The sequence below is a fragment of the Spizellomyces punctatus genome (assembly GCF_000182565.1).
Source record: "Spizellomyces punctatus DAOM BR117 chromosome Unknown supercont1.10, whole genome shotgun sequence".
Taxonomy (NCBI): domain Eukaryota; kingdom Fungi; phylum Chytridiomycota; class Chytridiomycetes; order Spizellomycetales; family Spizellomycetaceae; genus Spizellomyces; species Spizellomyces punctatus.
In genome coordinates, this window is record NW_015971546.1 from 614,831 (window position 1) to 634,681 (window position 19,851).

The 19,851-nt window shown below is 48.6% G+C and overlaps 8 protein-coding genes across 8 annotated transcripts; 4 read left to right on the top strand and 4 right to left on the bottom strand.

Moving 5' to 3' along the window:
* Nucleotides 1-22: 22 nt before the first annotated feature.
* On the top strand, nt 23-1,603 carry SPPG_09329 (uncharacterized protein). Its single transcript, XM_016757488.1, has 7 exons — nt 23-193; nt 278-337; nt 399-479; nt 552-628; nt 704-989; nt 1,065-1,110; nt 1,175-1,603. Exons 1-7 carry the CDS (start codon nt 62-64, stop codon nt 1,444-1,446), a joined length of 954 nt encoding a protein of 317 aa, XP_016607002.1. The 5' UTR covers nt 23-61; the 3' UTR covers nt 1,447-1,603.
* Nucleotides 1,481-4,137, bottom strand: SPPG_05919 (uncharacterized protein). The gene is made up of 5 exons (XM_016754127.1): nt 4,013-4,137; nt 2,717-3,950; nt 2,396-2,652; nt 1,963-2,338; nt 1,481-1,908 (listed from the first exon to the last, which is right to left on the bottom strand). The coding sequence occupies exons 2-5, from the start codon at nt 3,072-3,074 to the stop codon at nt 1,667-1,669; spliced, it is 1,233 nt and encodes a 410-aa protein (XP_016607003.1). The 5' UTR covers nt 3,075-3,950; nt 4,013-4,137; the 3' UTR covers nt 1,481-1,666.
* On the top strand, nt 3,271-4,563 carry SPPG_05920 (uncharacterized protein). Its single transcript, XM_016754128.1, has 3 exons — nt 3,271-3,964; nt 4,022-4,180; nt 4,281-4,563. The coding sequence occupies exons 1-3, from the start codon at nt 3,756-3,758 to the stop codon at nt 4,429-4,431; spliced, it is 519 nt and encodes a 172-aa protein (XP_016607004.1). The 5' UTR covers nt 3,271-3,755; the 3' UTR covers nt 4,432-4,563.
* On the bottom strand, nt 4,330-12,043 carry SPPG_05921 (uncharacterized protein). Its single transcript, XM_016754129.1, has 24 exons — nt 11,998-12,043; nt 11,453-11,924; nt 11,339-11,396; nt 11,144-11,275; nt 10,854-11,084; nt 10,728-10,788; nt 9,559-10,666; nt 9,183-9,500; nt 9,014-9,118; nt 8,785-8,949; nt 8,700-8,732; nt 8,538-8,646; nt 8,307-8,464; nt 8,127-8,244; nt 7,960-8,057; nt 7,824-7,901; nt 7,552-7,753; nt 7,159-7,487; nt 6,769-7,085; nt 6,294-6,699; nt 5,737-6,194; nt 5,556-5,668; nt 5,091-5,485; nt 4,330-5,033 (listed from the first exon to the last, which is right to left on the bottom strand). The coding sequence occupies exons 2-24, from the start codon at nt 11,798-11,800 to the stop codon at nt 4,665-4,667; spliced, it is 5,709 nt and encodes a 1,902-aa protein (XP_016607005.1). The 5' UTR covers nt 11,801-11,924; nt 11,998-12,043; the 3' UTR covers nt 4,330-4,664.
* A 141-nt stretch (nt 12,044-12,184) lies between these two features.
* On the top strand, nt 12,185-13,895 carry SPPG_05922 (uncharacterized protein). Its single transcript, XM_016754130.1, has 7 exons — nt 12,185-12,292; nt 12,355-12,465; nt 12,535-12,735; nt 12,796-12,873; nt 12,958-13,109; nt 13,181-13,221; nt 13,286-13,895. The coding sequence occupies exons 1-7, from the start codon at nt 12,223-12,225 to the stop codon at nt 13,722-13,724; spliced, it is 1,092 nt and encodes a 363-aa protein (XP_016607006.1). The 5' UTR covers nt 12,185-12,222; the 3' UTR covers nt 13,725-13,895.
* On the bottom strand, nt 13,711-14,825 carry SPPG_05923 (uncharacterized protein). Its single transcript, XM_016754131.1, has one exon. It carries the CDS (start codon nt 14,782-14,784, stop codon nt 13,879-13,881), a length of 906 nt encoding a protein of 301 aa, XP_016607007.1. The 5' UTR covers nt 14,785-14,825; the 3' UTR covers nt 13,711-13,878.
* A 2,072-nt stretch (nt 14,826-16,897) lies between these two features.
* SPPG_05924 (uncharacterized protein) lies at nt 16,898-17,941 on the top strand. Its single transcript, XM_016754132.1, has one exon. The coding sequence runs from the start codon at nt 16,924-16,926 to the stop codon at nt 17,776-17,778; it is 855 nt and encodes a 284-aa protein (XP_016607008.1). The 5' UTR covers nt 16,898-16,923; the 3' UTR covers nt 17,779-17,941.
* SPPG_05925 (uncharacterized protein) lies at nt 17,789-19,822 on the bottom strand. The gene is made up of 2 exons (XM_016754133.1): nt 18,379-19,822; nt 17,789-18,312 (listed from the first exon to the last, which is right to left on the bottom strand). Exons 1-2 carry the CDS (start codon nt 19,792-19,794, stop codon nt 17,938-17,940), a joined length of 1,791 nt encoding a protein of 596 aa, XP_016607009.1. The 5' UTR covers nt 19,795-19,822; the 3' UTR covers nt 17,789-17,937.
* Nucleotides 19,823-19,851: the final 29 nt, after the last annotated feature.

Here is a 19,851-nt window from a genome sequence, read left to right on the forward strand (position 1 = left end):
CGCAACCCACCACCACACGCGAAGTTAAGCGTTCAACGATCCCATTGGCCTTCCACAAGACATGTACCTAATACCCTCCCAAACGATACACCTCCGCCAGCAGCTTGACAACTGCCCAGTTGACCACGATGCTGTCAAGCTGGCGCTCGGTTCGTTTATCACAGCCGGCCTCTTACTGTCCTACGTACCGCAGGTATTACCATTTTGAAGAATTTCCTACTGGTGCGCCAGCAACTTGGGAGTCTACAGGGATCGCTTAGAATAATACTACTTGTAGTTCATTAAAATTGTGCAAAGAAAAACGAGTGAGGGACTCTCATTATGGTTCCTGTTCTTGGTGGGTTTCTGCAAGTTCCGCGTTTGCGGCCTTTGAAGTTGACCACGACACCACTTGATAGGGCGCTGTAGGAATGGCGTCAACTGTTGGCAATATGGCGCTGCTTCAATACCCTTATGTTCTATGCTGTAAGCGACCCACGGTGAGTACTTTGACGCTGTCGTATAGGTATCCCGCAGGGAAACTTTTCTTATCGGCATTAATGGACGACCAGTGGACGCCTTTGATGTGCTTTGAAAATACACTCGGACTAACACAAGTGGGCATTCAAACCGTTTGCTTTATGACATGGTCAGTTCTTCGCTCGTGGCTCGAACACGTTCTTCATGAGGAATGGGTTTAACGAGTTGTTGACCGTCTCCTTAGTGTCCTGCTATACTATGCTTACTACCCAACCGCCAAAAAGCACATCCCAAACACCGTACCCCCAGCATATACGTCCCAATGGCGACGATCCCTTTATATTGGTTGTATCATCATCATTTGGACAGTCATACTGACTGTAGGCGTCATAGCGATTTTGACTATTGATGCTGACGCGCTGGGTTACTCGCGTACCGCGGAATGGGTAGCGGGTGTTTTGGGGTTGATTGCGATGCAAACGTCGCTTATGCAGTTTTTCCCTCAGATAGTACATACCTGGTTTGCAAAGGTATAAATCTGAGCATGTCACTTTTCTGGTTCCTGTGCGTATTCTAAACGACTTTTTGGCGGCCGATATATGCAGGCAGTTGGGGCTCTTAGCATTCCCACAATGCTCATGCAATGTCCAGGTACGCTATTTCACCTCTAAAAGGGCATCAACAATGTGATCACTCACGATTGTTTCATATACAGGGTCTTTCATCTTTGTCTACTCTCTTGCTGTCCAACCTGGTGCGAACTGGACCTCATGGCTTCCCTACCTCGTAAGCGGCGTACTACAGGGGGTGCTGCTAACCATGTGCATCGTGTTCTCCATGAGAAATAAGGAGGATTTGGAGGATGGTGTGCAGGCACCGTTACTGGGCCCCGCAGATGAGGGAGTAGATGTCCAGGTAGAAGATCAAATCCTCGCTGATGGGAATGCACCAGATTATGGTACTATAGCATCGAAAGCAGAAAGGTAGATAAATTCTGGAATGCGTACCTTTCCTCTCAAGATACGTGTAATCGGTAGACCTCAAAAAGCTTCATGTGAGGATGTATATTGCTTTCGCTTTTCAAAGATATATCACCGCATTTAGGCCATAATACTATCAATATCAATATATATATATAAATGTGTGTGTCTGTTTATTCAACAGCCATGGTAGTCTCGAATATCAAATTGTGTGCCACATCCATGCTTCACAACAACGTTTGAATGGACGAAGGCAGGTAACTCCTCATCTTGGTCCTTGTTTTCTCCAGCCCAGCCTTACCAGCCTTCATGATTGAAGACGATGAGGCATCATGTTGCTGGTTCTGTTCGTCTGCGACTAGAAGGTCCGATATAAGTTCTACTAGACTTCGGATCTCGTAATACTCTCCTTCGGTTTGCAATTCACGAAGGGATTGCTTGTCCTCAATTTGAGTTATAGTGTCAACGCCTAGTAAAAGACATGAGTAACGGTGCAAAATACCGTTGGCGTGTGCAGACTTACCGCGCAGCCAATTCAAGATATGCCTGAATTGTGTCCCATCCCTGTCGATAAAGTATGCTCCATCCGTCATGCTGCACTTGATCCTGCCCTTTGAGCTGTTCCCGAATAGTTGCGCTAATAGCGACTCAGGGTCAGCGCAGAGTGTCGCGCGGGTTGTGGTGAAGGGTATCCCGCCTACAGACAGCTTGATGGTTTGGGTAGGGGAAGGTGCAAGCGAGAGGTCAATCAAGTTACTAAGACGTGTCCGCAAGGCAACAGCGGTGGTGGTGGGTTGGATGGTTGGTGACGGCGGAAGTGGTTCTGGTGTTGGTTGGGGGGAATCGGAAGGTGAAATCGGGACAGGTTCGCGCGACTGGGGACGTTGATAGGGCGGCGTCTATGTGTACATTAGCAACTTGCCATCGTGAATAAAATGTAACAATGGTTAACAAACCTTTTGATATGCAACAACTGCCCGTAGCACCGCCATCGCAAACACTCCACTAATCCAGACCTGAAATCTCACAAGAGCCTGTCCCCATACCACCAGCTTTTGCTGAATTGCGTATTCCGCGTCTAGAATGCGCAAGAAATCTAGAGTGTGGTCCAAGATCTGTGTGAGGGTCGAGGGAATGGGAGACTGTTTGAGGAGAATGGCCAGAGTAACAAAGACATTTGTGATCGTGTGGGATATCAGAGTCAGGAGCTCCGCTGGAACATTTAGATATAAGAATCCCTGTCAGAACACAACAATGGAGACGACTTGTCCCACTACCTCCGTTTAATGCTTCTCTCTTCTTTGTCCCTTTGCTTCCGTCGACGCCCTGTTCGGCAGTCTCCGGCACATGGTCATCGCCCCGCGGACCTTCTTTCTCCATTCTAACTCTTGAGGCACTCTCCGCCACTTCCACTTCTCGGTACATTTGTGACTGAAACTCTCTAACAAAGGAAAACACCCTGGAGTTCACTGTAACGGCGCCTTGAACGAGGCGTATACCAGCGTCTTCCAGCCAGGCTTGGTCTGTGTGCTGCGAAGACATGTCGCTCACGCCAACGGTTCGAGGAGTGGTATTGGAGGCACGCGGAGGTGAGGACGTAGGAGTAAGTGTGCGTGTGAGAACAGAGGGTAACATGACTGCTGTGTTCCGTCTGATGGCAGGCTAATCTGCGTTCTTCAAAACGGGGCGAAAGGCTGCAAGTATGCCTGCAAAGCCCTTGTTATCCCTTTTTTTTTTGCAAGTGACCCCTGCAGCTGTCCCTTCGGACCTTTTCAAACGAGAGGCACCAGGAAAGACCATCATCAACACACGTGTAAAAACGCGGGATGGACGCGCTTGAAGGGAAACGCGTTCGTTTTGGTCATTGCGAGGACGATGGCATTCGTCTTTTTGAGCATTTCGGAGAGGAGATGCCAATAAACATGCATGGGGGTCACAGCAGTCAAGACGGGTGGGCGTTAACGAGAAGAAAATGTGTTGTCGTGGGCTCAAAAGGGCCTTAATCTGTCTGCAGGCCAATAAGAATTCGCAAGTGTGCCTTGACGATGCAAATGTCGTCAAGCTATTTGTAAGTCAGGACAACAGCTCGCACATTGAGAAAAAGGCCCCCACGATGTATGAACCTGTCCATGTAATGTCCATCCGGATGCAGCATTCATTTGAAGCCAGTCGCGGATGCGCCATTCCAGTTCATTGTTCACCCCACGCCCACGCATCACTCCATTCACCAAATGGCATCACCTCTTTTGTTCAAAATGCTGTCAAATCCACTAGTGTTAAAGAGTTTTTCTGTCCATTTCAGTGCATGCCAATGACATGACGCGTAGACGAGTTTGCCGAAACGATCCTTCAGGCTTGTCGATCTCAATGGGAGAAGATCAGCGGAAACGAAAAAGGGAGGACCCGCAGGACGAGACTCGCTCGACATCTTCTCTCAAAGACTCCTCACCATCGAAACCTCCACCGCGACAATCGTCAAAGATTACCGTGGCTGGCTTCCCTTGGCAGTATCTAAAGATTCGGCTGTAAGGGCATGCGATAGGAAGGCACCTACACTTTACTGATTCACAAACCATTCATAGAACGACCGAACCTCCTTCTGCTCTTGAGCAAGTGCACTATCGGAATGCTATCAACCACGCTCTACAGGAAGCCTTTGGAGCGGTGGGGGCGGCACACCATGTAGATCTTCTTGATTTCGAGCAAGATAGTCAAGAAGGACTGATAAGAACGCCATATAAGTATGTGTGCATATTGACTGAACCTTTGGCCAGCGATACTGTTGGGATTGGTCGTCAAATACTCTGCCATTTCCGTGCTCACATCTCCCTGGAATATTAGGTCTCTTCCGACTGTTCGAGCGGCCCTCAGCCTCCTGCATGAATACCAAAGCAAAGAGTGTCGATTTGACGTGCTGGACTCGTCCCCTTATTTGTTCACATTCGCTTGCAACAGTCGCCAATGGAGTAGCCAACACAACCAACACCCGTAGCGTTCAATTGCAATGCGATCCTTACCATCCCCAAGACTTTCCCCGTTCGCACTACCTATATATAAACCCATCCTCCCTCACTGTGTATAATCTTCGTTACAGACTTTAATACATGCTATTTTTGCCTCCGGACCACATGAGCCAGTCCTTGGATCACACTCTCTAGGATTTGCACGACAAAGTGCGCTTCGGGCCAGCATCTTGCTCGCTGAATCATGGTACATCTTGCAGGACTATGAGTCCTCCTGCATGATGACACTACCTCCTTCGACAGGAACTTCCTTGACAGGCACCGGTTTCGGCTGTGGTTCAGGTGATTCCGTCGGACCAGCGAGCGCTAGGGCATGTGCTGCAATAGACGCCAAAGCGTCCGTGGCTGATGTAGATGTTGGTTGATCAACCTCGTTCACCATGGATTCGGATGGTGGGGGGAATAACTCGTCTTTGAGATCAGGAAGGAACGAGTCCACATACTTCCATGTCAGCTCCCACAAATTTTGACTTTCCCCTGCTGCCAAAGTCACCTCCGCTGACGGTTGGAACACCCCTTGTGTGGACATTACCAGAAGCATATTTTTCAATGACTCTTGCACACCTTCGTACTGCGTACAGATGAGGGTCAGTATGATAAACATTGTTGGTTATCACTGGGAATTTACCAAATAGTCCGACTCTCCCATGCTCATTTGCTTCCTCATATAGTCCAAGATTTTGATCCATAGTTGAGGGAGCTCCTTCCAATTCTGCAAGCGCGGGAGGTATTGTAAAAAGATCTTGCACAACAGGGCTGATGCCCGCATACGCGTCTCATCCATTCCAAGTGGATCTATGCGTGTCATTTCTGGTCGAAGAAGCTCATCAAGCATTGGGAACAGCACAGTCTCGAAGGAATCAGCCCACACGCTGGGTGAACCAGGGCCACAGCCGGTTTCCAGCTCGGGAGACAGAAGGGTTCGCTGCAAAAGGGTAAGTGCATGTTGTCGTACTTCCCGAGCGGGATGGTACGATTGTTGGCTAAGTCCGGAAAGCACAGGCAACCAGAATTCAAAGAATGCTGCAACATGAAGAGCAGCTCAAGGTTAGCAAAACAGTGAGGGCAGAATGCCTACGAGTCTACTTTGCACCTCTGTTGAACTTCATTCCTGTTTCTTCGACCAAACTCGGTATTTTCAAGTGTAATTTGAATAGTTTGTCCAAAGCTCGTAACGCGCGTTCGATTGCTACCTGGGTTAGCTGACTAAAATAGGCTATATTACTACAAAAGGTTTCAACCAAAAAAAAAGCAAAAAAAAGCAAAGCACCAACCTTTTAACCGGCGTCAGTCTTTCCCTGCTCCCCAAACGAGGACTTGTCGGTGCACTCGATGAAAGGTTTACACTCTCTCCGCCGATAAGGCCTGTACTTCGCCCGCTGGGGGATGCTACCGCAGAGCTGAGCACAATCCCTCCTGCGGCTGCCGCGAAACTAATCAACAAATCAACGCATTCGCTGAAATTATGAGAACTGACGCATGAATCGGCATTTTCCGACACTAAAATGCAGGTAGCCTCAAAACTGAAGCGTGATGCTTCTGGATGGACGGATGTGCGCGAGAGAAACCCTATCACAACCTCCCAACGTGCGTTGCGCGTGACGAGGCTTGGGTCAGACTTGAGCAGAAAGGCGATACCCGCCATGAGAGGTTCGGCGACGCGGTTGAAGGCTTCAGGTGAAAGGGAGTTAACCAAATCAAGCGATTGGAGGATTCTCTCCAGCATGTCATCCTACAAAATAAACCAATATCCAGTTAATTCAGCTGGCAACCGATCAAGCCTGTTTACTATCCAGTAAACAACGTAGAAAAGGTGTAAATTGTTGCGCACCTTATGACCTAGTCTTTGCACCAATCTAAGCAAGCTGGTAACCCCCCGTTCCACCAAAACGGGGTGACAGTCGCCAGAGCTCTTCAAAATACCGCTGATGTGCTCTAAGACAAGGGGCCACAAAGTCATAATACGGTCCCGATTTTGGATAGTGATGGCGATGAGCAGCTCCAACAAGAAGACCGCTGCGGAATCGTACTTTCGAGCTGCTTGATCAGATGGTAGGGGTGCGGTCACAGCTTCACTTCTCTCTGCGCGTGCATCTGAGCCGTCAGGAGACACATCCTGCCCTTCCTCCAGCTCGCGCCGCCTCCAAGTAGAATGCTCAGGATCACGATTCTCTTGCACAAAGGACGCCTGCGAGATTATTTCCACTAGCAAACGGAGAGTATCCTCTTCAAGGAACCTGAACATGCCAAAGACATTAGCCCTTGGTGTTTATGTGCGAAAATCAGCTTTGTTTGGCGTGTCGTACCTGCTATCTGCAAAAAGCTGCTCGATTCGGCACGATCGTACACAATGTATTGCTCGTTTCTCGTACTCGACTCCATCTGGCGTCGCTTCGTAATTATCAAAGTCATCTCCGTTACTTGAACTTAATGAAAGAAAGTTCGATAGCGTTGACAGCAATCCCGCTTCACGGCGTGATCCAGGTGCATTCGGTTTCCGCGATGTTACATCCTGGTCTCGTAGCCTGGAAATAACCACACTTCCACGGACAAAGTCTTCAACCTGAACCATTGACGCTGGGAGTAACGAATGCAGGAACAAGTTACGCAAGCAGCCGATTATCTATGACAATCAGCGGGAGGTTGAACAAGGGAAGACGAGGAAGCTCCAAGTGATTCAACAAGGATATACATACCCATCGCCAGCCGCTTTTCAGGCACGTTCCATACTCGCTTACAAGGGTGAACATGAGCACTGCGGCTACTTGGCCACGGTAGTTCCGGCCGATTTCTACACGCCAGGGATCAATCGGCCTTCTTGCGTTTCTGTCGTTGTTGGTATCCTCCATAGTAGTATCCGGTGGCAGTCTGCTGGTTTCTTTGAGCATGCCGGTCATCTTCGCCAATGAGATAATAAGGCTATCATAGAGTTCCGTTAGGCGATAATGTGCAGCCACAACTGCGCAATTGTGATAGCCTATAACGGCTTTCTGCAATGTCAACTGGTCTTCTGCATTATCGAATGCTAAAAAGAACAACATTGCGGTAAGGGGGATTGTGCAAGCGAAATATAGATCAAAAGGGCATACCATAAGATAAAGCCGAAAGGATTGAGTCGGATACAGTTCGTAGCATGTCTTTATCGTAGCAGTTCGTACGGCAGGTCAGAACGTCGCCCGCATGTTCAGCCTTTTTCATAAGCTCTTTCCACTGGTAATTGAAACCTAAATCCCCTTCATGCTCTTCAGGCATAACAATCTCGTTTTCCCGGATAGCCGTATACATTTGTTTCTGCGCGGGGTGTACCAGCGTTAGCATATCTTCATCCATGAAGTGATCTGCCTGCAAATTGGCACAATACCAAAAACTCTGGCGAGAAATCTTTATTTCCATTCAATCCCCGCAGATTTCTCATAAAGTCGTCTAAAGTCATTCTGCGCTGAATACGGAATGAGGGTCGTCTAGCAGGCTAATGAACTCAACGATGGTGTACCAACCCTAACTTGGGGATTGTGCTGATCAGTGTTCAACATAATCACCGAATACGCAAGAATAAATGTAGCATCCACTGTTTCGATGTCGTGATTTTCTTTGCCTGCGCCATGAGCCGCGGTTAGCATACTTGTGTGATGAACGCATAGCTCTAATCTGTTCCCGATCATACCCTTTATAGCGTCAAAATAAGCAGAAGCAAAATTCTGCATGATTCGCTCGATCTGCTGTGATTCACCAGGGAGTCGAAAGCTTTCCAGCAGCAACCTCAGTGCTTCATCGAATCGTTTCTGAACAGGTGTATCGGATGAGAATACCGTTCCATCAAATTCACTATTCCTGGCCAACTTACGTCACCAAAATCATACAAGCCAACAAATGCCTTAAGAACATCTACGTGCTTGGGTTTCGACAAGTATTCGCCGAGGAGCTTTTTATTTACGCTGGCCGTCGTTTTCAGGAAGCGGGCAAGACTTTCGGCATCCAGAGGATCGGGGAGGAAATTGTGAGCTGAATTGAATTTATATCAGTGTCAATACGTTTAGAAGGACCATATGCGATCATTCACGGATGATGAGAGTACCTTGCAGAAACTTCAACCCTTCCTTGGGATTGTCATTGAAGCGATCCGTGCCTTCCTTCAGTACACGCTTGCGAGCCTTGTTGAAACGAACGCTATCTGGGGGAGGGAGCTTCGCAAGTTTGAGCAGATGGTTCTCAAAATAGTGGTAGGGGTATAATATACCTGGCGATCTGTACATGGTGCCTCTGATGAGGTCTGAGGCCAGTCAATATATATGAATATACTCGTAGTCATATTTCAAATGTACCTGATATCCCTCCGGTGATTCTCCCAAGCTTGGTGTCATGAACTCGCCATTGTGCGATTTCCGTTCCATTATGTCATTGAGAACCATGAGAAGGGCATCAAAGCACAGAGTCTGGTGCGCAGTAGTTGATATCGGTCCACCAGGTGTTACATCGGGGAACGAATGCTACAAGAGAAAAGCTGATATCGGTATACGGACGTTAAGCCATCTCATACAGAGGTGTATCCACCTTTGCAAAGAAGGTCACGAGCTCCTCGAAAAGGTGAGACCGACGATCCATATCCCCGTCATAGTTCACATATAGCTCTACCATAATGCCTGGAATGCGGCATAACTGGATATGCGCCATATATTTTAAAGTTAATGTCAGTTCGCAACGTGCCCTGATTCCAACTAACCTGCGCCATGCTTTCTAGCATCAACTCCCGCGCTTCCCCAACAATGACCCCTCCTCTTTGCTGTGCCCCAGCAGCGCTTGCTCGCTGCCACGGTTCCTTGCTGTGTGTTTCTTTTTTCGCCCAGTCTTCAATATCTAAAGTGACCACACCTCCATCCAGACGGCCCATCGTCCACTCGAGAAACCATTCCAATTGCAACTTCATATGCTGGCGACTGGACTGAAAGAGTGTAGTTATACACTTCAGCGTAAGAGCCAGAATAGTCAAAGTCGTTACACTAGGTGATTGCGTGGAAGTGTATGCACTATTTTGCAGGAGCTATGACGAAAGCGTCAGTGTCAGTCCGGTAGTGAGACTCTTCAGCTGGCGTTCACACCTGAAAGAGGTACTTGCAGAGCTCATTCACTACCAGATCCTTCGCCAAATAAGGGGCGCGCTCCTCCCCATCCTCTGGAATTCCAGCTTCAACTTCTGATTGATACAAAGAACCTTCAGCCGAACCGAGTGAGGTGCGTCTCGAACTTGAGACATCACGCGAGTCTACATTTGCACCATCTTGCACTATTGATACATATGCGTTGGTACGTTCCGGCGATTGCCGTGGATCTGACGATGCACTCTCCTGTTCTTGAGACAAGGCAGACGATTGCGACAGAGTAGCAGAGCGGGTCACTTTGGCAGGGGCTCTGGTTTGAGGGGTTCGGCGGAGTGGCGAGGTTTTTTCATCGAGGAATCCCCAGCTGACGAGCTTGCCAAGAGAGCATCCTCCCACTTCGAGACCAGCATGAAGAAGAGTCAATGCCATTGTCCTGTGCATGGAATCTGTATGTTGTTTATTTCGCGGGTCCAATAACGTGACAAGAACTCGCAACATCTCTATGATTGCTGGTAGGCCAAATGGTTGAAATACATGGTGCACTGGAGTAGAGGGAGTCTCCTCGGCAATGACATTGCCACCAGATGAACTGGTATGAGCAGGAGGGTCGCCTGCATCGATCCCTGGATCTCTATCGCTTACGTGAGGTTCTTCCACATTTGACAAATGGTGCCCATCTTCCAACGTATGATGTCTGGCAAGGTCCTGTCGCACTGTTTTAACCCCACCATCCGGCAAAATATAATCATTGCTCGCAAAGGTAATTCGTGGCCCATCGTCTTTAAGAAATTCCGTTTGACCATGGTCCAGTGTTGATGCCTGCGATCCTCCCACAGATATCATATTCAAGTCCGCAGATCGATGGCCCTCCGACCCCTGCTCAAAAACTGATATTGACGGAGATATGCCACCACTTTCCGCATGATCCTCGTCGGATACGCCCTTATGATCGGCAGCAGAAGGGCGACGAGTTGGATAAAGTTGCGGGGTCGCAACGACACTACCGCGCAACCTCGCACCACCCTTCTCTATTGGTATACCAATGGATGTGGGTCCGAAGACAGATCGGTTGTCTTCGTGCTCCTTGGCTCGAACCAAGACCGTCAATCTAGCGACAAGATCATAAGACGGGATGACTCGAAATTGGCCGGCCCATCCGTCATGTATACCTTTCAAATAGTGCTTGCACCAACATTATAAGAGTCTGCTCGGCAGATCTCCGTAGAAGTTCTAGTAAAAACGAGCAGGTTGACAAAAATAGAGGTAAGCTTTGGGAAAACCGTCCGAAAGCTTACCAGTTATCCGGCCTTGAAAAAACATCCCAAAAGCAACTTCCACCATCTCACAGATGCCCTTGTCATCTAGGCTCTTCTGACCAGCTTCTGACTGGATGATGACGCGCAGAAGTCCCAAGATTTTGGCTAACACGGCTTCATCTGAAACTGCGTCAGTAGCTTCAAACTTGCAGCGTGTAACAGAATGCGTAAGAGCAGCCATCGCAGAGGGAAGGCCTGGGTGATTCGGATCTGCGGATATCTGTTAAGATGCGTGTCCCGGAAAGCGAACACTCCACAACCGACTATACCCAAGACTCGGTATGTGATAAATTTCTCTACGCTACTTAGTGCAGCTCCTGTGATGGGTCCAGTAGTGTCGCCACTTCGTATAACCTCGAGAAACGGCTCCAGTAGATGTGAGGGGTCTAAATCCCGCAATTCTAATCACGTCATTTGGGTGAGTTCGAGAGCTTTCTGTGTCAACACAAGCACAGAACTCTGACCATTTAGGAGCATCAAGCGTGCTCGTAGCCGCGCAAATCCCTGTAATAAGGGGTTCTCCTGACCCGCAAAATCAGTCGCAGAACTTGAGCATCGCATTTCTCCAGTGAACAAACCTCAACTCCTCCCACACCCCAATCAGCTGGTCCTAATCCACGCGTGAAATCTACCAAAGCATCAAGATGTGCACGACCATGCGCAACTACATCTTGGCAGAAGTCGTACGGTACAACAGAAGGCATGTCTTCTCGTCGAACTCTATCAGCGTGTATACTCCATCGTTGGTTTTTGCGCATAGCAGCAGTAACGCTCACTATCTCCGCCTGAACAATGTATATCCAGTGGCTCTCTGGTCTTGCGTGTTTCGGTCTGGGGAACACTGATCTACCGTCCCCTACGTGCACACCACCGACATTGGCTGGTAGAACACTCGACACAGCGATCTGCTCATTCCGGAAGTCCATATTTCCAAACCCAGCGGGGGAAATATATACCGCTCACAACAGAAAAGCTGCGCTCTTCAATATGTCTACCCAACAACGGTGGAAATTACCAAGCGCAAGATGGGCCTCAAGAACCGCAATTATGCTGCTTTTAGCGAGAGAAAAGCTTAGAATTCAAAAGGTACTGCCCAGTAGGATGAAGAATATCGTCTCCTTACCTCTGCAACCCTTTGCGACACCTCCCAACGCCCAAGGAATGCCGCGAGCCACGGCGGCAGGAAGGCCTGGCTGTTGGAAGGTCAATGTGCGGAATCGCCACGAATTTAACCACACAAACCGGATGGAATGCATATGGATCCAGTGACATCAGATATTGCAAGCACGTAATCGATGTGCTTTTGTAGTTCCCTTCTTTCAATCCGCTGGAATTTGACAAAGGAATCATGGCCACCACCGTACGCACTGTCCGTCGTTTTCTGTTAGAAAGTTACAAGCCCCGCGTATTACATTCTGGTGAGTGCTGCTACCGTTTCTGCGGCATTGCGGATGTCATGGTCCTTATCCTTTTCAAACAGCGCGTGCGGCATCAACGGTTGCGGGTAGGGAAGTTTTCTCGCCTGCTGTCGCCTTTCTAATTGATAGCAACCATATCGACATTGACACGGTTCGTCGTTTGCCGCGAACCGGTAGGTTACTTGTACCTTGCACCAACCGGCTGTAGCTCGCGACGTTGGTTAACATTGAACGCTTTCAAGGGCCGAGGAATAGACTCTTGAAAGGGGATGTGCTTCGTTTTCTGTCAGATCCAAGTGTTTTGGACCAAGCAGTCAATGCGGGGCACACACAAACGTCTCAAGGAGGCGCGCTTGCGGAGGATGCTTCTTTGATACCACCGTCGTACTACGGGACGGATGTGGTCGTCAACGAGCTGGTGACGTTCGTCAAGAACTTCAACGGTATGTCGCGATAAGCTCCTATCTCTATATACAGAGCATAGCTAAATTCTTCCATCTCAGATGCGCGAAATTCTAAAATATCCATTAGCGACCTTCTAACCCGAGCATTATATTTAGCACTACAGACTGTCCCGGAAGGTATTCAACAATGCATTTACGTCGTTATACGATTTTGACCTCGAGTCTTACGTGAGGCATGTGGCTTTCAATCGGTCCTGACAGTTAACACACGATGGAACGAGCAGACACAAGCTGCGGAACCAGTCGAGCCAGTTCAAATTCTAATAAATCGTCTGTCCGCTTTTGGAATCTCACGAATGGTGCTGCGAGACCCAAATGAGATAGGAGGTGTTAAACTCGGCAAGCTTTTCAAGGTGAGTTTATGCGCTGATTTGCCACGATTGCACACAAGTAGTGGCTGAGTAATCGTAATTGCTCGTGGTAGGATGAAGGCAACACAGCGGACAGCACTCGGGGACTATTCAGGTACGCAAGAACCTCTAAGATTTGTGGAAATCCGGTCAACTAAACCACTATTCGTCTATAAAAGCATATATGATGCTGTCTTATCTCCTTTCACCGAAATAGAACCTTCTCTGACCTCTCGTCAGACAGCCCTCTTCAATATCTCCCCAATACGCAAAGTACATCGCATTCAAGACTCGACAATAACCTCAAAAAGTAGCGACGTGTTGGACTACCTCGCCGGCAATTTTGTATCTCGAACTCCACAAGCATCTGTCAAATGGCATCCCAATGAACAATCGCCCTCTATACGATCGAGGGTCCGCGACGAGATCGACGTCTTGGCACAGCCAGGGCTCAGCAGTTTTTATACAGGATACTTAGATGGCGAGTGTGAGCCTATGGTGAATTACACACTTTCCGTGGACTTGACGGTGGATGCAAGAGCGGTATCTGAAAAGACGGCAAAGAAGTTTTTAAGTGTATGGCAAACGTTGCTGAAAAATCCCAAAGCACTGCTTTGAAATTAAGGTTGTCGGCGGTCTATTTTTCATCTTTTCTTTCTTTGGCTTTCGAGATCATTGCTTAAAAAGCCCCCTCCTCTAAACCTACATTAAATACAATATTATGTACATTTGCTACGTGTAACTTCTATGTAATATCTATCCACTTAAAATACTATCTTCCCACAGGAGCCAACCTTCTCAATAAGTCTATCGCTCCCTCCAATGCCACCATGTCCTCTTTCATGGCCATGGTGCCAATAAAGGTACCATTGGCGTCCAACGCACGATCGTATAGGTGGGATAATCTGGTTTGGAAGCAAGTGGCAAACGCTGATGCCTGAGCGTGTGAATTAATATATCCAAGAAACTGATCGAGCGGAGTGGGAAGCGAGGACACCCAAGGGACGTACGAAGTACTCTCGGTTGGGCTGGGCAAACATGTCATGGCTGAGGAAACAGACGAACACGGTGAGGTAGCCATTGTCGGGGATTGTGGCCAGTTAGTGGCGCTATGCGTGGTGACAACACGAATATCTGGCCTGCGCCTACGCCTGACTTGGTTCCCATAACGAGTGTGGTGTCCGGATTGAACAGGGTTACTGTTATCGAACTGGTACATGCTGGACATGACGGCCATGCTATGTGCATAGCGGAGCATGGACTGGACGGCTGAACCATTGGGATCATAGTCTTGTGAATCCTCCAAGTCCCATCCCGCGTACATTTCCTCTTCGTCGTCACCATACATGGGCCTATTGGTAGCCGTGACGAACTCATTCCACTGTTCCTCAGTAACAGGAATCTGCTCGAGCATGCCTTCGCGTGCCGAACTGTCGATCACAACAGGCCCTTTATCATCGTCGCTATTGTAGTCACGTTCGTCGGGGTCCGGAACCATCTCAAACGACATCTCTCCACCAAACACCAGAGGCCTCATCCCAGTTAGTGTTCGTCGCAAGATAGTAGGAGGGCCGAACTCTGAAGACGACCAAGAAGAGTCCGAGAGACTAATTGTAGTATCGGAAGCGTCGGAGCCCGCTCGACTCGGCGGTCGTAGTAGCATATTGGTATTTTCCATTTGATCGAGCGTTGGGTGGTAGTAAAAATATTGAGGACGATGGAGCTGCCTTCCTCTTGCTCGAAAGCGAAAAGTTCCGCTTGCTTATGTTATTGGCGTGGCGCAGCAGATCGCTTACTTAATCCAAGCCCGATGCTTTCAGCCCCAGGTTGGTAGAACGGAGGTTGTATTGACTTATTTTGAGATACTACTTTGAACAATGAGTAAAACTAACCAGTAAATAGGCATCAAATTCCTTTTGATCCTGCTTCTTATCCAATGAGAAGGAAAAGCAGAGGTATCAGGTTTTAAGTATATCAAAGGTGAGGAAGGAGCACTTCAGTCCGGAGCACTGATTCGAGCGCGTGCGTAACCCTCTATTCCTGTGAAGAATGGCCTATGGCGGTGATTAGTTTCATCATCGTAGTTCTATGACACTGGTAAGAAAGCTTACGTTTTTCTCTTACCGTTTCAGTCACCCATTCAGTGCTTTGAAGTGCTGATGGGTCTTTGAAGTAATGTGATGGCAGTCGATTCTGGGCCACTAGATCATGAGTGCTCGGACGTATGCTGGTTCCAGTCTTGCGCCGTCAATCTTCCCTTCCATAACAACTTGTCAAGTCGCGATTATACTCCAAAGGTAAAAGATGGACCGACGGTGCTCGATATTGTCAGCTGTCATCAAGTCAGTGCATCTTTGAGAAAGGTGCGGAGCACAGGGAATCTTTTGCAAAGTCGGAACTTGGGACGGTTCCCGCATTCCCGCCGTAGCGCGTACTTGAGATTAGGCACAAACACCTGCCCGACCATATCTCAATGAAATAATTCCTTTCCTGCCCTGACGCTTCTGATCAATGTCAGTTATCCTTTCCCAGCCCAGAGCGGCGTAAGATCCCTTGGTCAGTTTATCATCTCTGCTCATATCTCTTCGACCGCTGAAGTGAACAGCAACTTTAATAAGGGGCCAAACGCCATTGAGAGAAACGCCTTGGTGCCCTCGTTAAATGATGGCATTCATCGAGAACAATGGTGGAACCATGGTTTTGAAACATGACTCCCGAGCAACCGGGAAATGTTTGCTCTGCCTGCTGGTCAGGTATTTCCTTCCACCAACTCGCGTCCAACAGAGAGCTCTGTAGTATTTGGAGAATGCATCCTCTTAGCCCTTCAGGGCAGGTCAGCTGCAACTTCAAAGATCCAGCTATGGCACATGTATTCCCATTGATATCCCATTTAAGAATGTCAAAAAATCTACCGGCCGGTCTTCCCCCGCAAATTCGTACATCATTAGCAAGGCGGGAAGTACATATCGAACCAGACCGTTCTCGGACTGTAGAAAGAACACGCACAGCAGTAGCTGAAGAGCTTGTTATCAAGCCCGTAAAAGCTGCTGTTTCTTAATGAATTGCCGTGCATTCCAAGCAAAGATCCAATATTTATCGGCAACACGCCCGCCATACCTGAGATGTCGTCAAGAGGAAATTCCTGTTGCCTCCACAATATCCTTAGCGGCGCCAAGTTGAATGAACGTGCGATCGCATCTCTCTGCGAGTCTTCTACTTCTGATGAAGATCATACTTCATGAACCTCACCATGACGTGCTATTTCCAGACTAGGCTCCATATCAAGTAAAACTCGGCTAGTATCAGACCAGTGGATTACATTGAAATGCGTGTAATCCTGTTCGGAATTATCTGTCCGATACCAAACACTTCATGTTTTTTGCACTATCGTTAGATTTCAACGCTTTTGCACACCAAGTTCTCTTGGTTTGATACTCGTGATGCGGTAGTTTCCTGCATCTCGCAATTGTTGATTGGCAGCATAATCTGAGGAATCAGTGACTTGCCGTAGTCGGACGTTCCTCTCTGGCCTACTGAACGACCTTTGGCAGCAATGTCACCATGCTAAGTGATGACATCGATGCTTTGTCGTCGTAAACGGAAAGCCAAAAGGACCAGTTTGAATGGAGAGTAGCCCCCCAATCAGGGCTCCTTCGCCTTTTCAACAGTGCTTGTTCCTTTGCACTTGTCAAAGGACGACGAGTTTCCATCCAAGCCATAGCGAAACGCGCAGGAGGCGCCGTGACTTTGCCAACCAGAAATGACGTTTGATGCCGTCGTCCAACTCGCTCCGTAAACTCGTCGCTTTCAGCCAACGATGACAGCGTCAAAGTTTGTAGCAGTCGTGACCGGGGGAAATAAGGGTATCGGGAAGGCGATAGTTTCTGAACTCGCTAGGCAGTACCGCGGGAATACCCCTCTGTCCATTTACCTGACAGCGAGGTCGGATGACCTGGGCCGACAAGCTGTCGCAGAAACGCAGGGGCAGTTACACGGTAGCAACATCCAGGTTCAGTTCTTGCAGTTGGACATATCGTCGCCAGAGAGCATCAACACTGCCGCTAAAAAAATTCATGAAACTGCCGGTCATGTGGATGTCCTCATCAACAATGCCGCTATCGCCTTCAAGGGCGATGCGTTCGATGATAACGTAGCTCGACAAACGGTGGATACCAATTACACAGGGACAAAGAATGTCACCCTGGCATTTCTTCCCTTGGTACCGAAAAATGGGCGTATTATTAATGTGAGCTCCTCGGCTGGTAAACCTAGGATCTTGTCGGAAGATTTACAGGCAAAGTTTGCGCGAGACGACGTACGTTTGGAAGATCTGGATGATCTGATGGAACAATTTATCAAGGATGTTAGTGAGGGTACATACTCGAAGAAGGGATGGCCAAAGCAAGCTTATGGAGTGTCCAAAGTAGGCGTTACTGCCTTCACCCGCGCATTGGCCAGGCTGCCAGATGTGAAAGATCGGAATGTTTTAGTGGCAGCTTGCTGTCCAGGCTGGGTAAGGACCGATATGGCAGGACCGAATGCCCCTAAGAGTCCGGAAGAAGGTGCCCAGACACCGGTTTGGTTGGCGCTTGCTGATGTTGATGATATATTGCATCATGGAGAGGTGCAGAATGGAGGGTTTTACAAGGACCGTCAGAAAGCTGAATGGTAGTCAGATAGTTGGCAAAATTGGACTCCAAAATTTGGAAAAGTCTAATGTACATCAAGAAGGTGTCGAGTGTCTGCCATTAAGATATGAATGAAATATACTATAAAACAATAATCGGGCATATACTATACTAAATACTTCGTGGACGTGCCTATGTCAATGTCAACTTTCAAGTACCCCATCGCCCCTTCTACCAGTTTCCTTTTCTAATACAGCTTTAACGGCATCCGCGGCCTTGACTATTAGCGCGGCGTATGTCTCATATTCGGATGAAAACAGACCCATGTGGGCGTCAATCTCATTGAGACAAGGGTGTCCCACAGGCTCGAACAGGTGCGCTGTTTCCGGAGGCGGCAGGTTACAAAAGTGGCGATTGTTAGTAGGGGAGGCAGACGGGGCTGATGTTCGTGCGCTGGTAGGCACACCAGATGCAGAAGTAGGGCCTGCAGAAGGTGCTGTGGTGGTTGGAGTTGGTGTAGTCGTAGGCGCCGTACCAGTTGCTGAAGCAGGGACAGCTGCTGTTGTCAAAGGCGGAAGCTACCGAGTATCGAAAGACATTAGCATATAACTCATCATATTACCAGTAGCTGTATGATCAATCACCTCTACATAAAATCCCTTAAATGTCAGCCTCTTACGAAGTTCCATCTCCCTTCGCATCATTTCTACACGTTGATGCATATCCCGATGGGAATTAACCAACGGATATAGGAAATGTAAATGGTCTCGGATCTGCTCAGCGCCAGATATAACATAATGGCTTGCAAGACTGGTAGCTATCATGCTCGCCGGAATATAAGCAGCTGCCAGTGGTGCCACACTAACGGTGGTGTAAGCTGCAGCTGCAACAGCCGCGCCACCTAATGCATAGCGAGCCCATCCGGGCATGCTTGAGGTTGTTTTCGTGGGGGCTGCTTCGGTCGATATGTTCGTGGCGGGTTCTTTCGCTTCTGCAGATTCTGTGGTTGTCGGTGTAGGTTCAGGTGAAGGTGGTTGTGTTGGTGTTGACGTTGGTGTAGATTCAGATACCCCTTTCACATCCTGATCCGCCATTTCTATCAAAGCTGCAATTTCTGAAGTAGACGGCGGTGGTGGCGCCGGTGGGTCCGACCGGCCAACAGCTTTCTTAGCTGCGTCGATTACCCAAGCTGTACGCACCGGCAGAGTACGAACCATGGGTAATCCTGTAGGCACCTCGATCGTTTTTGGTGCGTATGCAGTAACCGTTTCCATAGCGGCTGGAATGTAGGCTTTTGCATTAAAAATCCCTTCGGTCATGATGGCATAGGCCTTGTTTGTTCCAGCTTGGGTTATGACGTTGGTGTGTAGTCCATAGAAAGGTGAATCAAATGTTATTATTCCACGGATGTTGACCAAAAATCGTATGCCAGAATCCGGAGAATGTTCATCCGTCCCTTCGAAGCCATCTTGTTCGAAAGACTCTGGTGATGTGTCCAAAGGAGTAGCCGTTTCTGCTGTAGTCGGTGGGAGGTTTACTACTGTCACATCCTCTTTCTTATTACCTCGACCCCATCTTCCAAACCAACTCGACACGCCCGCAGTGCCGGTCGCAGTGGTCGGAGAAACATTGGTTGTAGCACCGTCCACCTTGGCTTGCGCATCGGCTCGCTCCAATCGCTCCTCCACTTTCTCTTTATGCAGTGCATACATCCACTGATAAGCGTCGGCAGCCAACAAGCCACCCATGGAGTGCGCCATGAGAATCACACACTCGTACCGGACGGTTGTGGCATAAATCTCCAACCACTTCATGAGTTTCCGCACCGATTGTCCATTGTGTCCTCTTGTATCGTACCGAGGGAACATTTTAGTCTCAATCTTCCCTGTGGGAAAGCCGTGGCGTTTTTCCAAAGCCACAACGAGATGCTCCGGGAACCCAAAGAATGATTCCTCAGAGCCGAGGAACCCATGAATGAAGACCAGGAGAACCTTTCTTTTGTCACGAGGGAGAGGAGGAAGAGGCGGCTCACAGGCTACAGTATTTGGTTCGACGGTCATGTGTAATGTATTTTAGCATGAAAATGCGATCAGGAGCCAAGTTGCCAAACGGCGGTC

Excerpts from the sequence above, each read along its gene's own strand:
- SPPG_05925 (XM_016754133.1), bottom strand. The coding sequence starts at position 19,794 with ATGACCGTCGAACCAAATACTGTAGCCTGTGAGCCGCCTCTTCCTCCT. Across the intron at positions 18,313-18,378 it reads TTAAGGGATTTTATGTAGAG|CTTCCGCCTTTGACAACAGC; the intron begins GTGATTGATCAT and ends GATACTCGGTAG.
- SPPG_05923 (XM_016754131.1), bottom strand. The coding sequence starts at position 14,784 with ATGGAAAATACCAATATGCTACTACGACCGCCGAGTCGAGCGGGCTCC.
- SPPG_09329 (XM_016757488.1), top strand. The coding sequence starts at position 62 with ATGTACCTAATACCCTCCCAAACGATACACCTCCGCCAGCAGCTTGAC. Across the intron at positions 194-277 it reads TACTGTCCTACGTACCGCAG|TTCATTAAAATTGTGCAAAG; the intron begins GTATTACCATTT and ends TACTACTTGTAG. Across the intron at positions 1,111-1,174 it reads AATGCTCATGCAATGTCCAG|GGTCTTTCATCTTTGTCTAC; the intron begins GTACGCTATTTC and ends TTTCATATACAG.
- SPPG_05919 (XM_016754127.1), bottom strand. The coding sequence starts at position 3,074 with ATGTTACCCTCTGTTCTCACACGCACACTTACTCCTACGTCCTCACCT. Across the intron at positions 2,339-2,395 it reads CAGTTGTTGCATATCAAAAG|ACGCCGCCCTATCAACGTCC; the intron begins GTTTGTTAACCA and ends ATGTACACATAG. Across the intron at positions 1,909-1,962 it reads TATCTTGAATTGGCTGCGCG|GCGTTGACACTATAACTCAA; the intron begins GTAAGTCTGCAC and ends GTCTTTTACTAG.
- SPPG_05924 (XM_016754132.1), top strand. The coding sequence starts at position 16,924 with ATGACAGCGTCAAAGTTTGTAGCAGTCGTGACCGGGGGAAATAAGGGT.
- SPPG_05920 (XM_016754128.1), top strand. The coding sequence starts at position 3,756 with ATGACGCGTAGACGAGTTTGCCGAAACGATCCTTCAGGCTTGTCGATC. Across the intron at positions 3,965-4,021 it reads CAGTATCTAAAGATTCGGCT|AACGACCGAACCTCCTTCTG; the intron begins GTAAGGGCATGC and ends AACCATTCATAG. Across the intron at positions 4,181-4,280 it reads CTGATAAGAACGCCATATAA|GTCTCTTCCGACTGTTCGAG; the intron begins GTATGTGTGCAT and ends CTGGAATATTAG.
- SPPG_05921 (XM_016754129.1), bottom strand. The coding sequence starts at position 11,800 with ATGGACTTCCGGAATGAGCAGATCGCTGTGTCGAGTGTTCTACCAGCC. Across the intron at positions 10,667-10,727 it reads GTGCAAGCACTATTTGAAAG|ATTGACGGTCTTGGTTCGAG; the intron begins GTATACATGACG and ends TCTTGTCGCTAG. Across the intron at positions 8,245-8,306 it reads GCTTGTATGATTTTGGTGAC|AAACGATTCGATGAAGCACT; the intron begins GTAAGTTGGCCA and ends ACACCTGTTCAG.
- SPPG_05922 (XM_016754130.1), top strand. The coding sequence starts at position 12,223 with ATGGCCACCACCGTACGCACTGTCCGTCGTTTTCTGTTAGAAAGTTAC. Across the intron at positions 12,466-12,534 it reads TCGTCGTTTGCCGCGAACCG|GGCCGAGGAATAGACTCTTG; the intron begins GTAGGTTACTTG and ends AACGCTTTCAAG. Across the intron at positions 13,110-13,180 it reads AACTCGGCAAGCTTTTCAAG|GATGAAGGCAACACAGCGGA; the intron begins GTGAGTTTATGC and ends TGCTCGTGGTAG.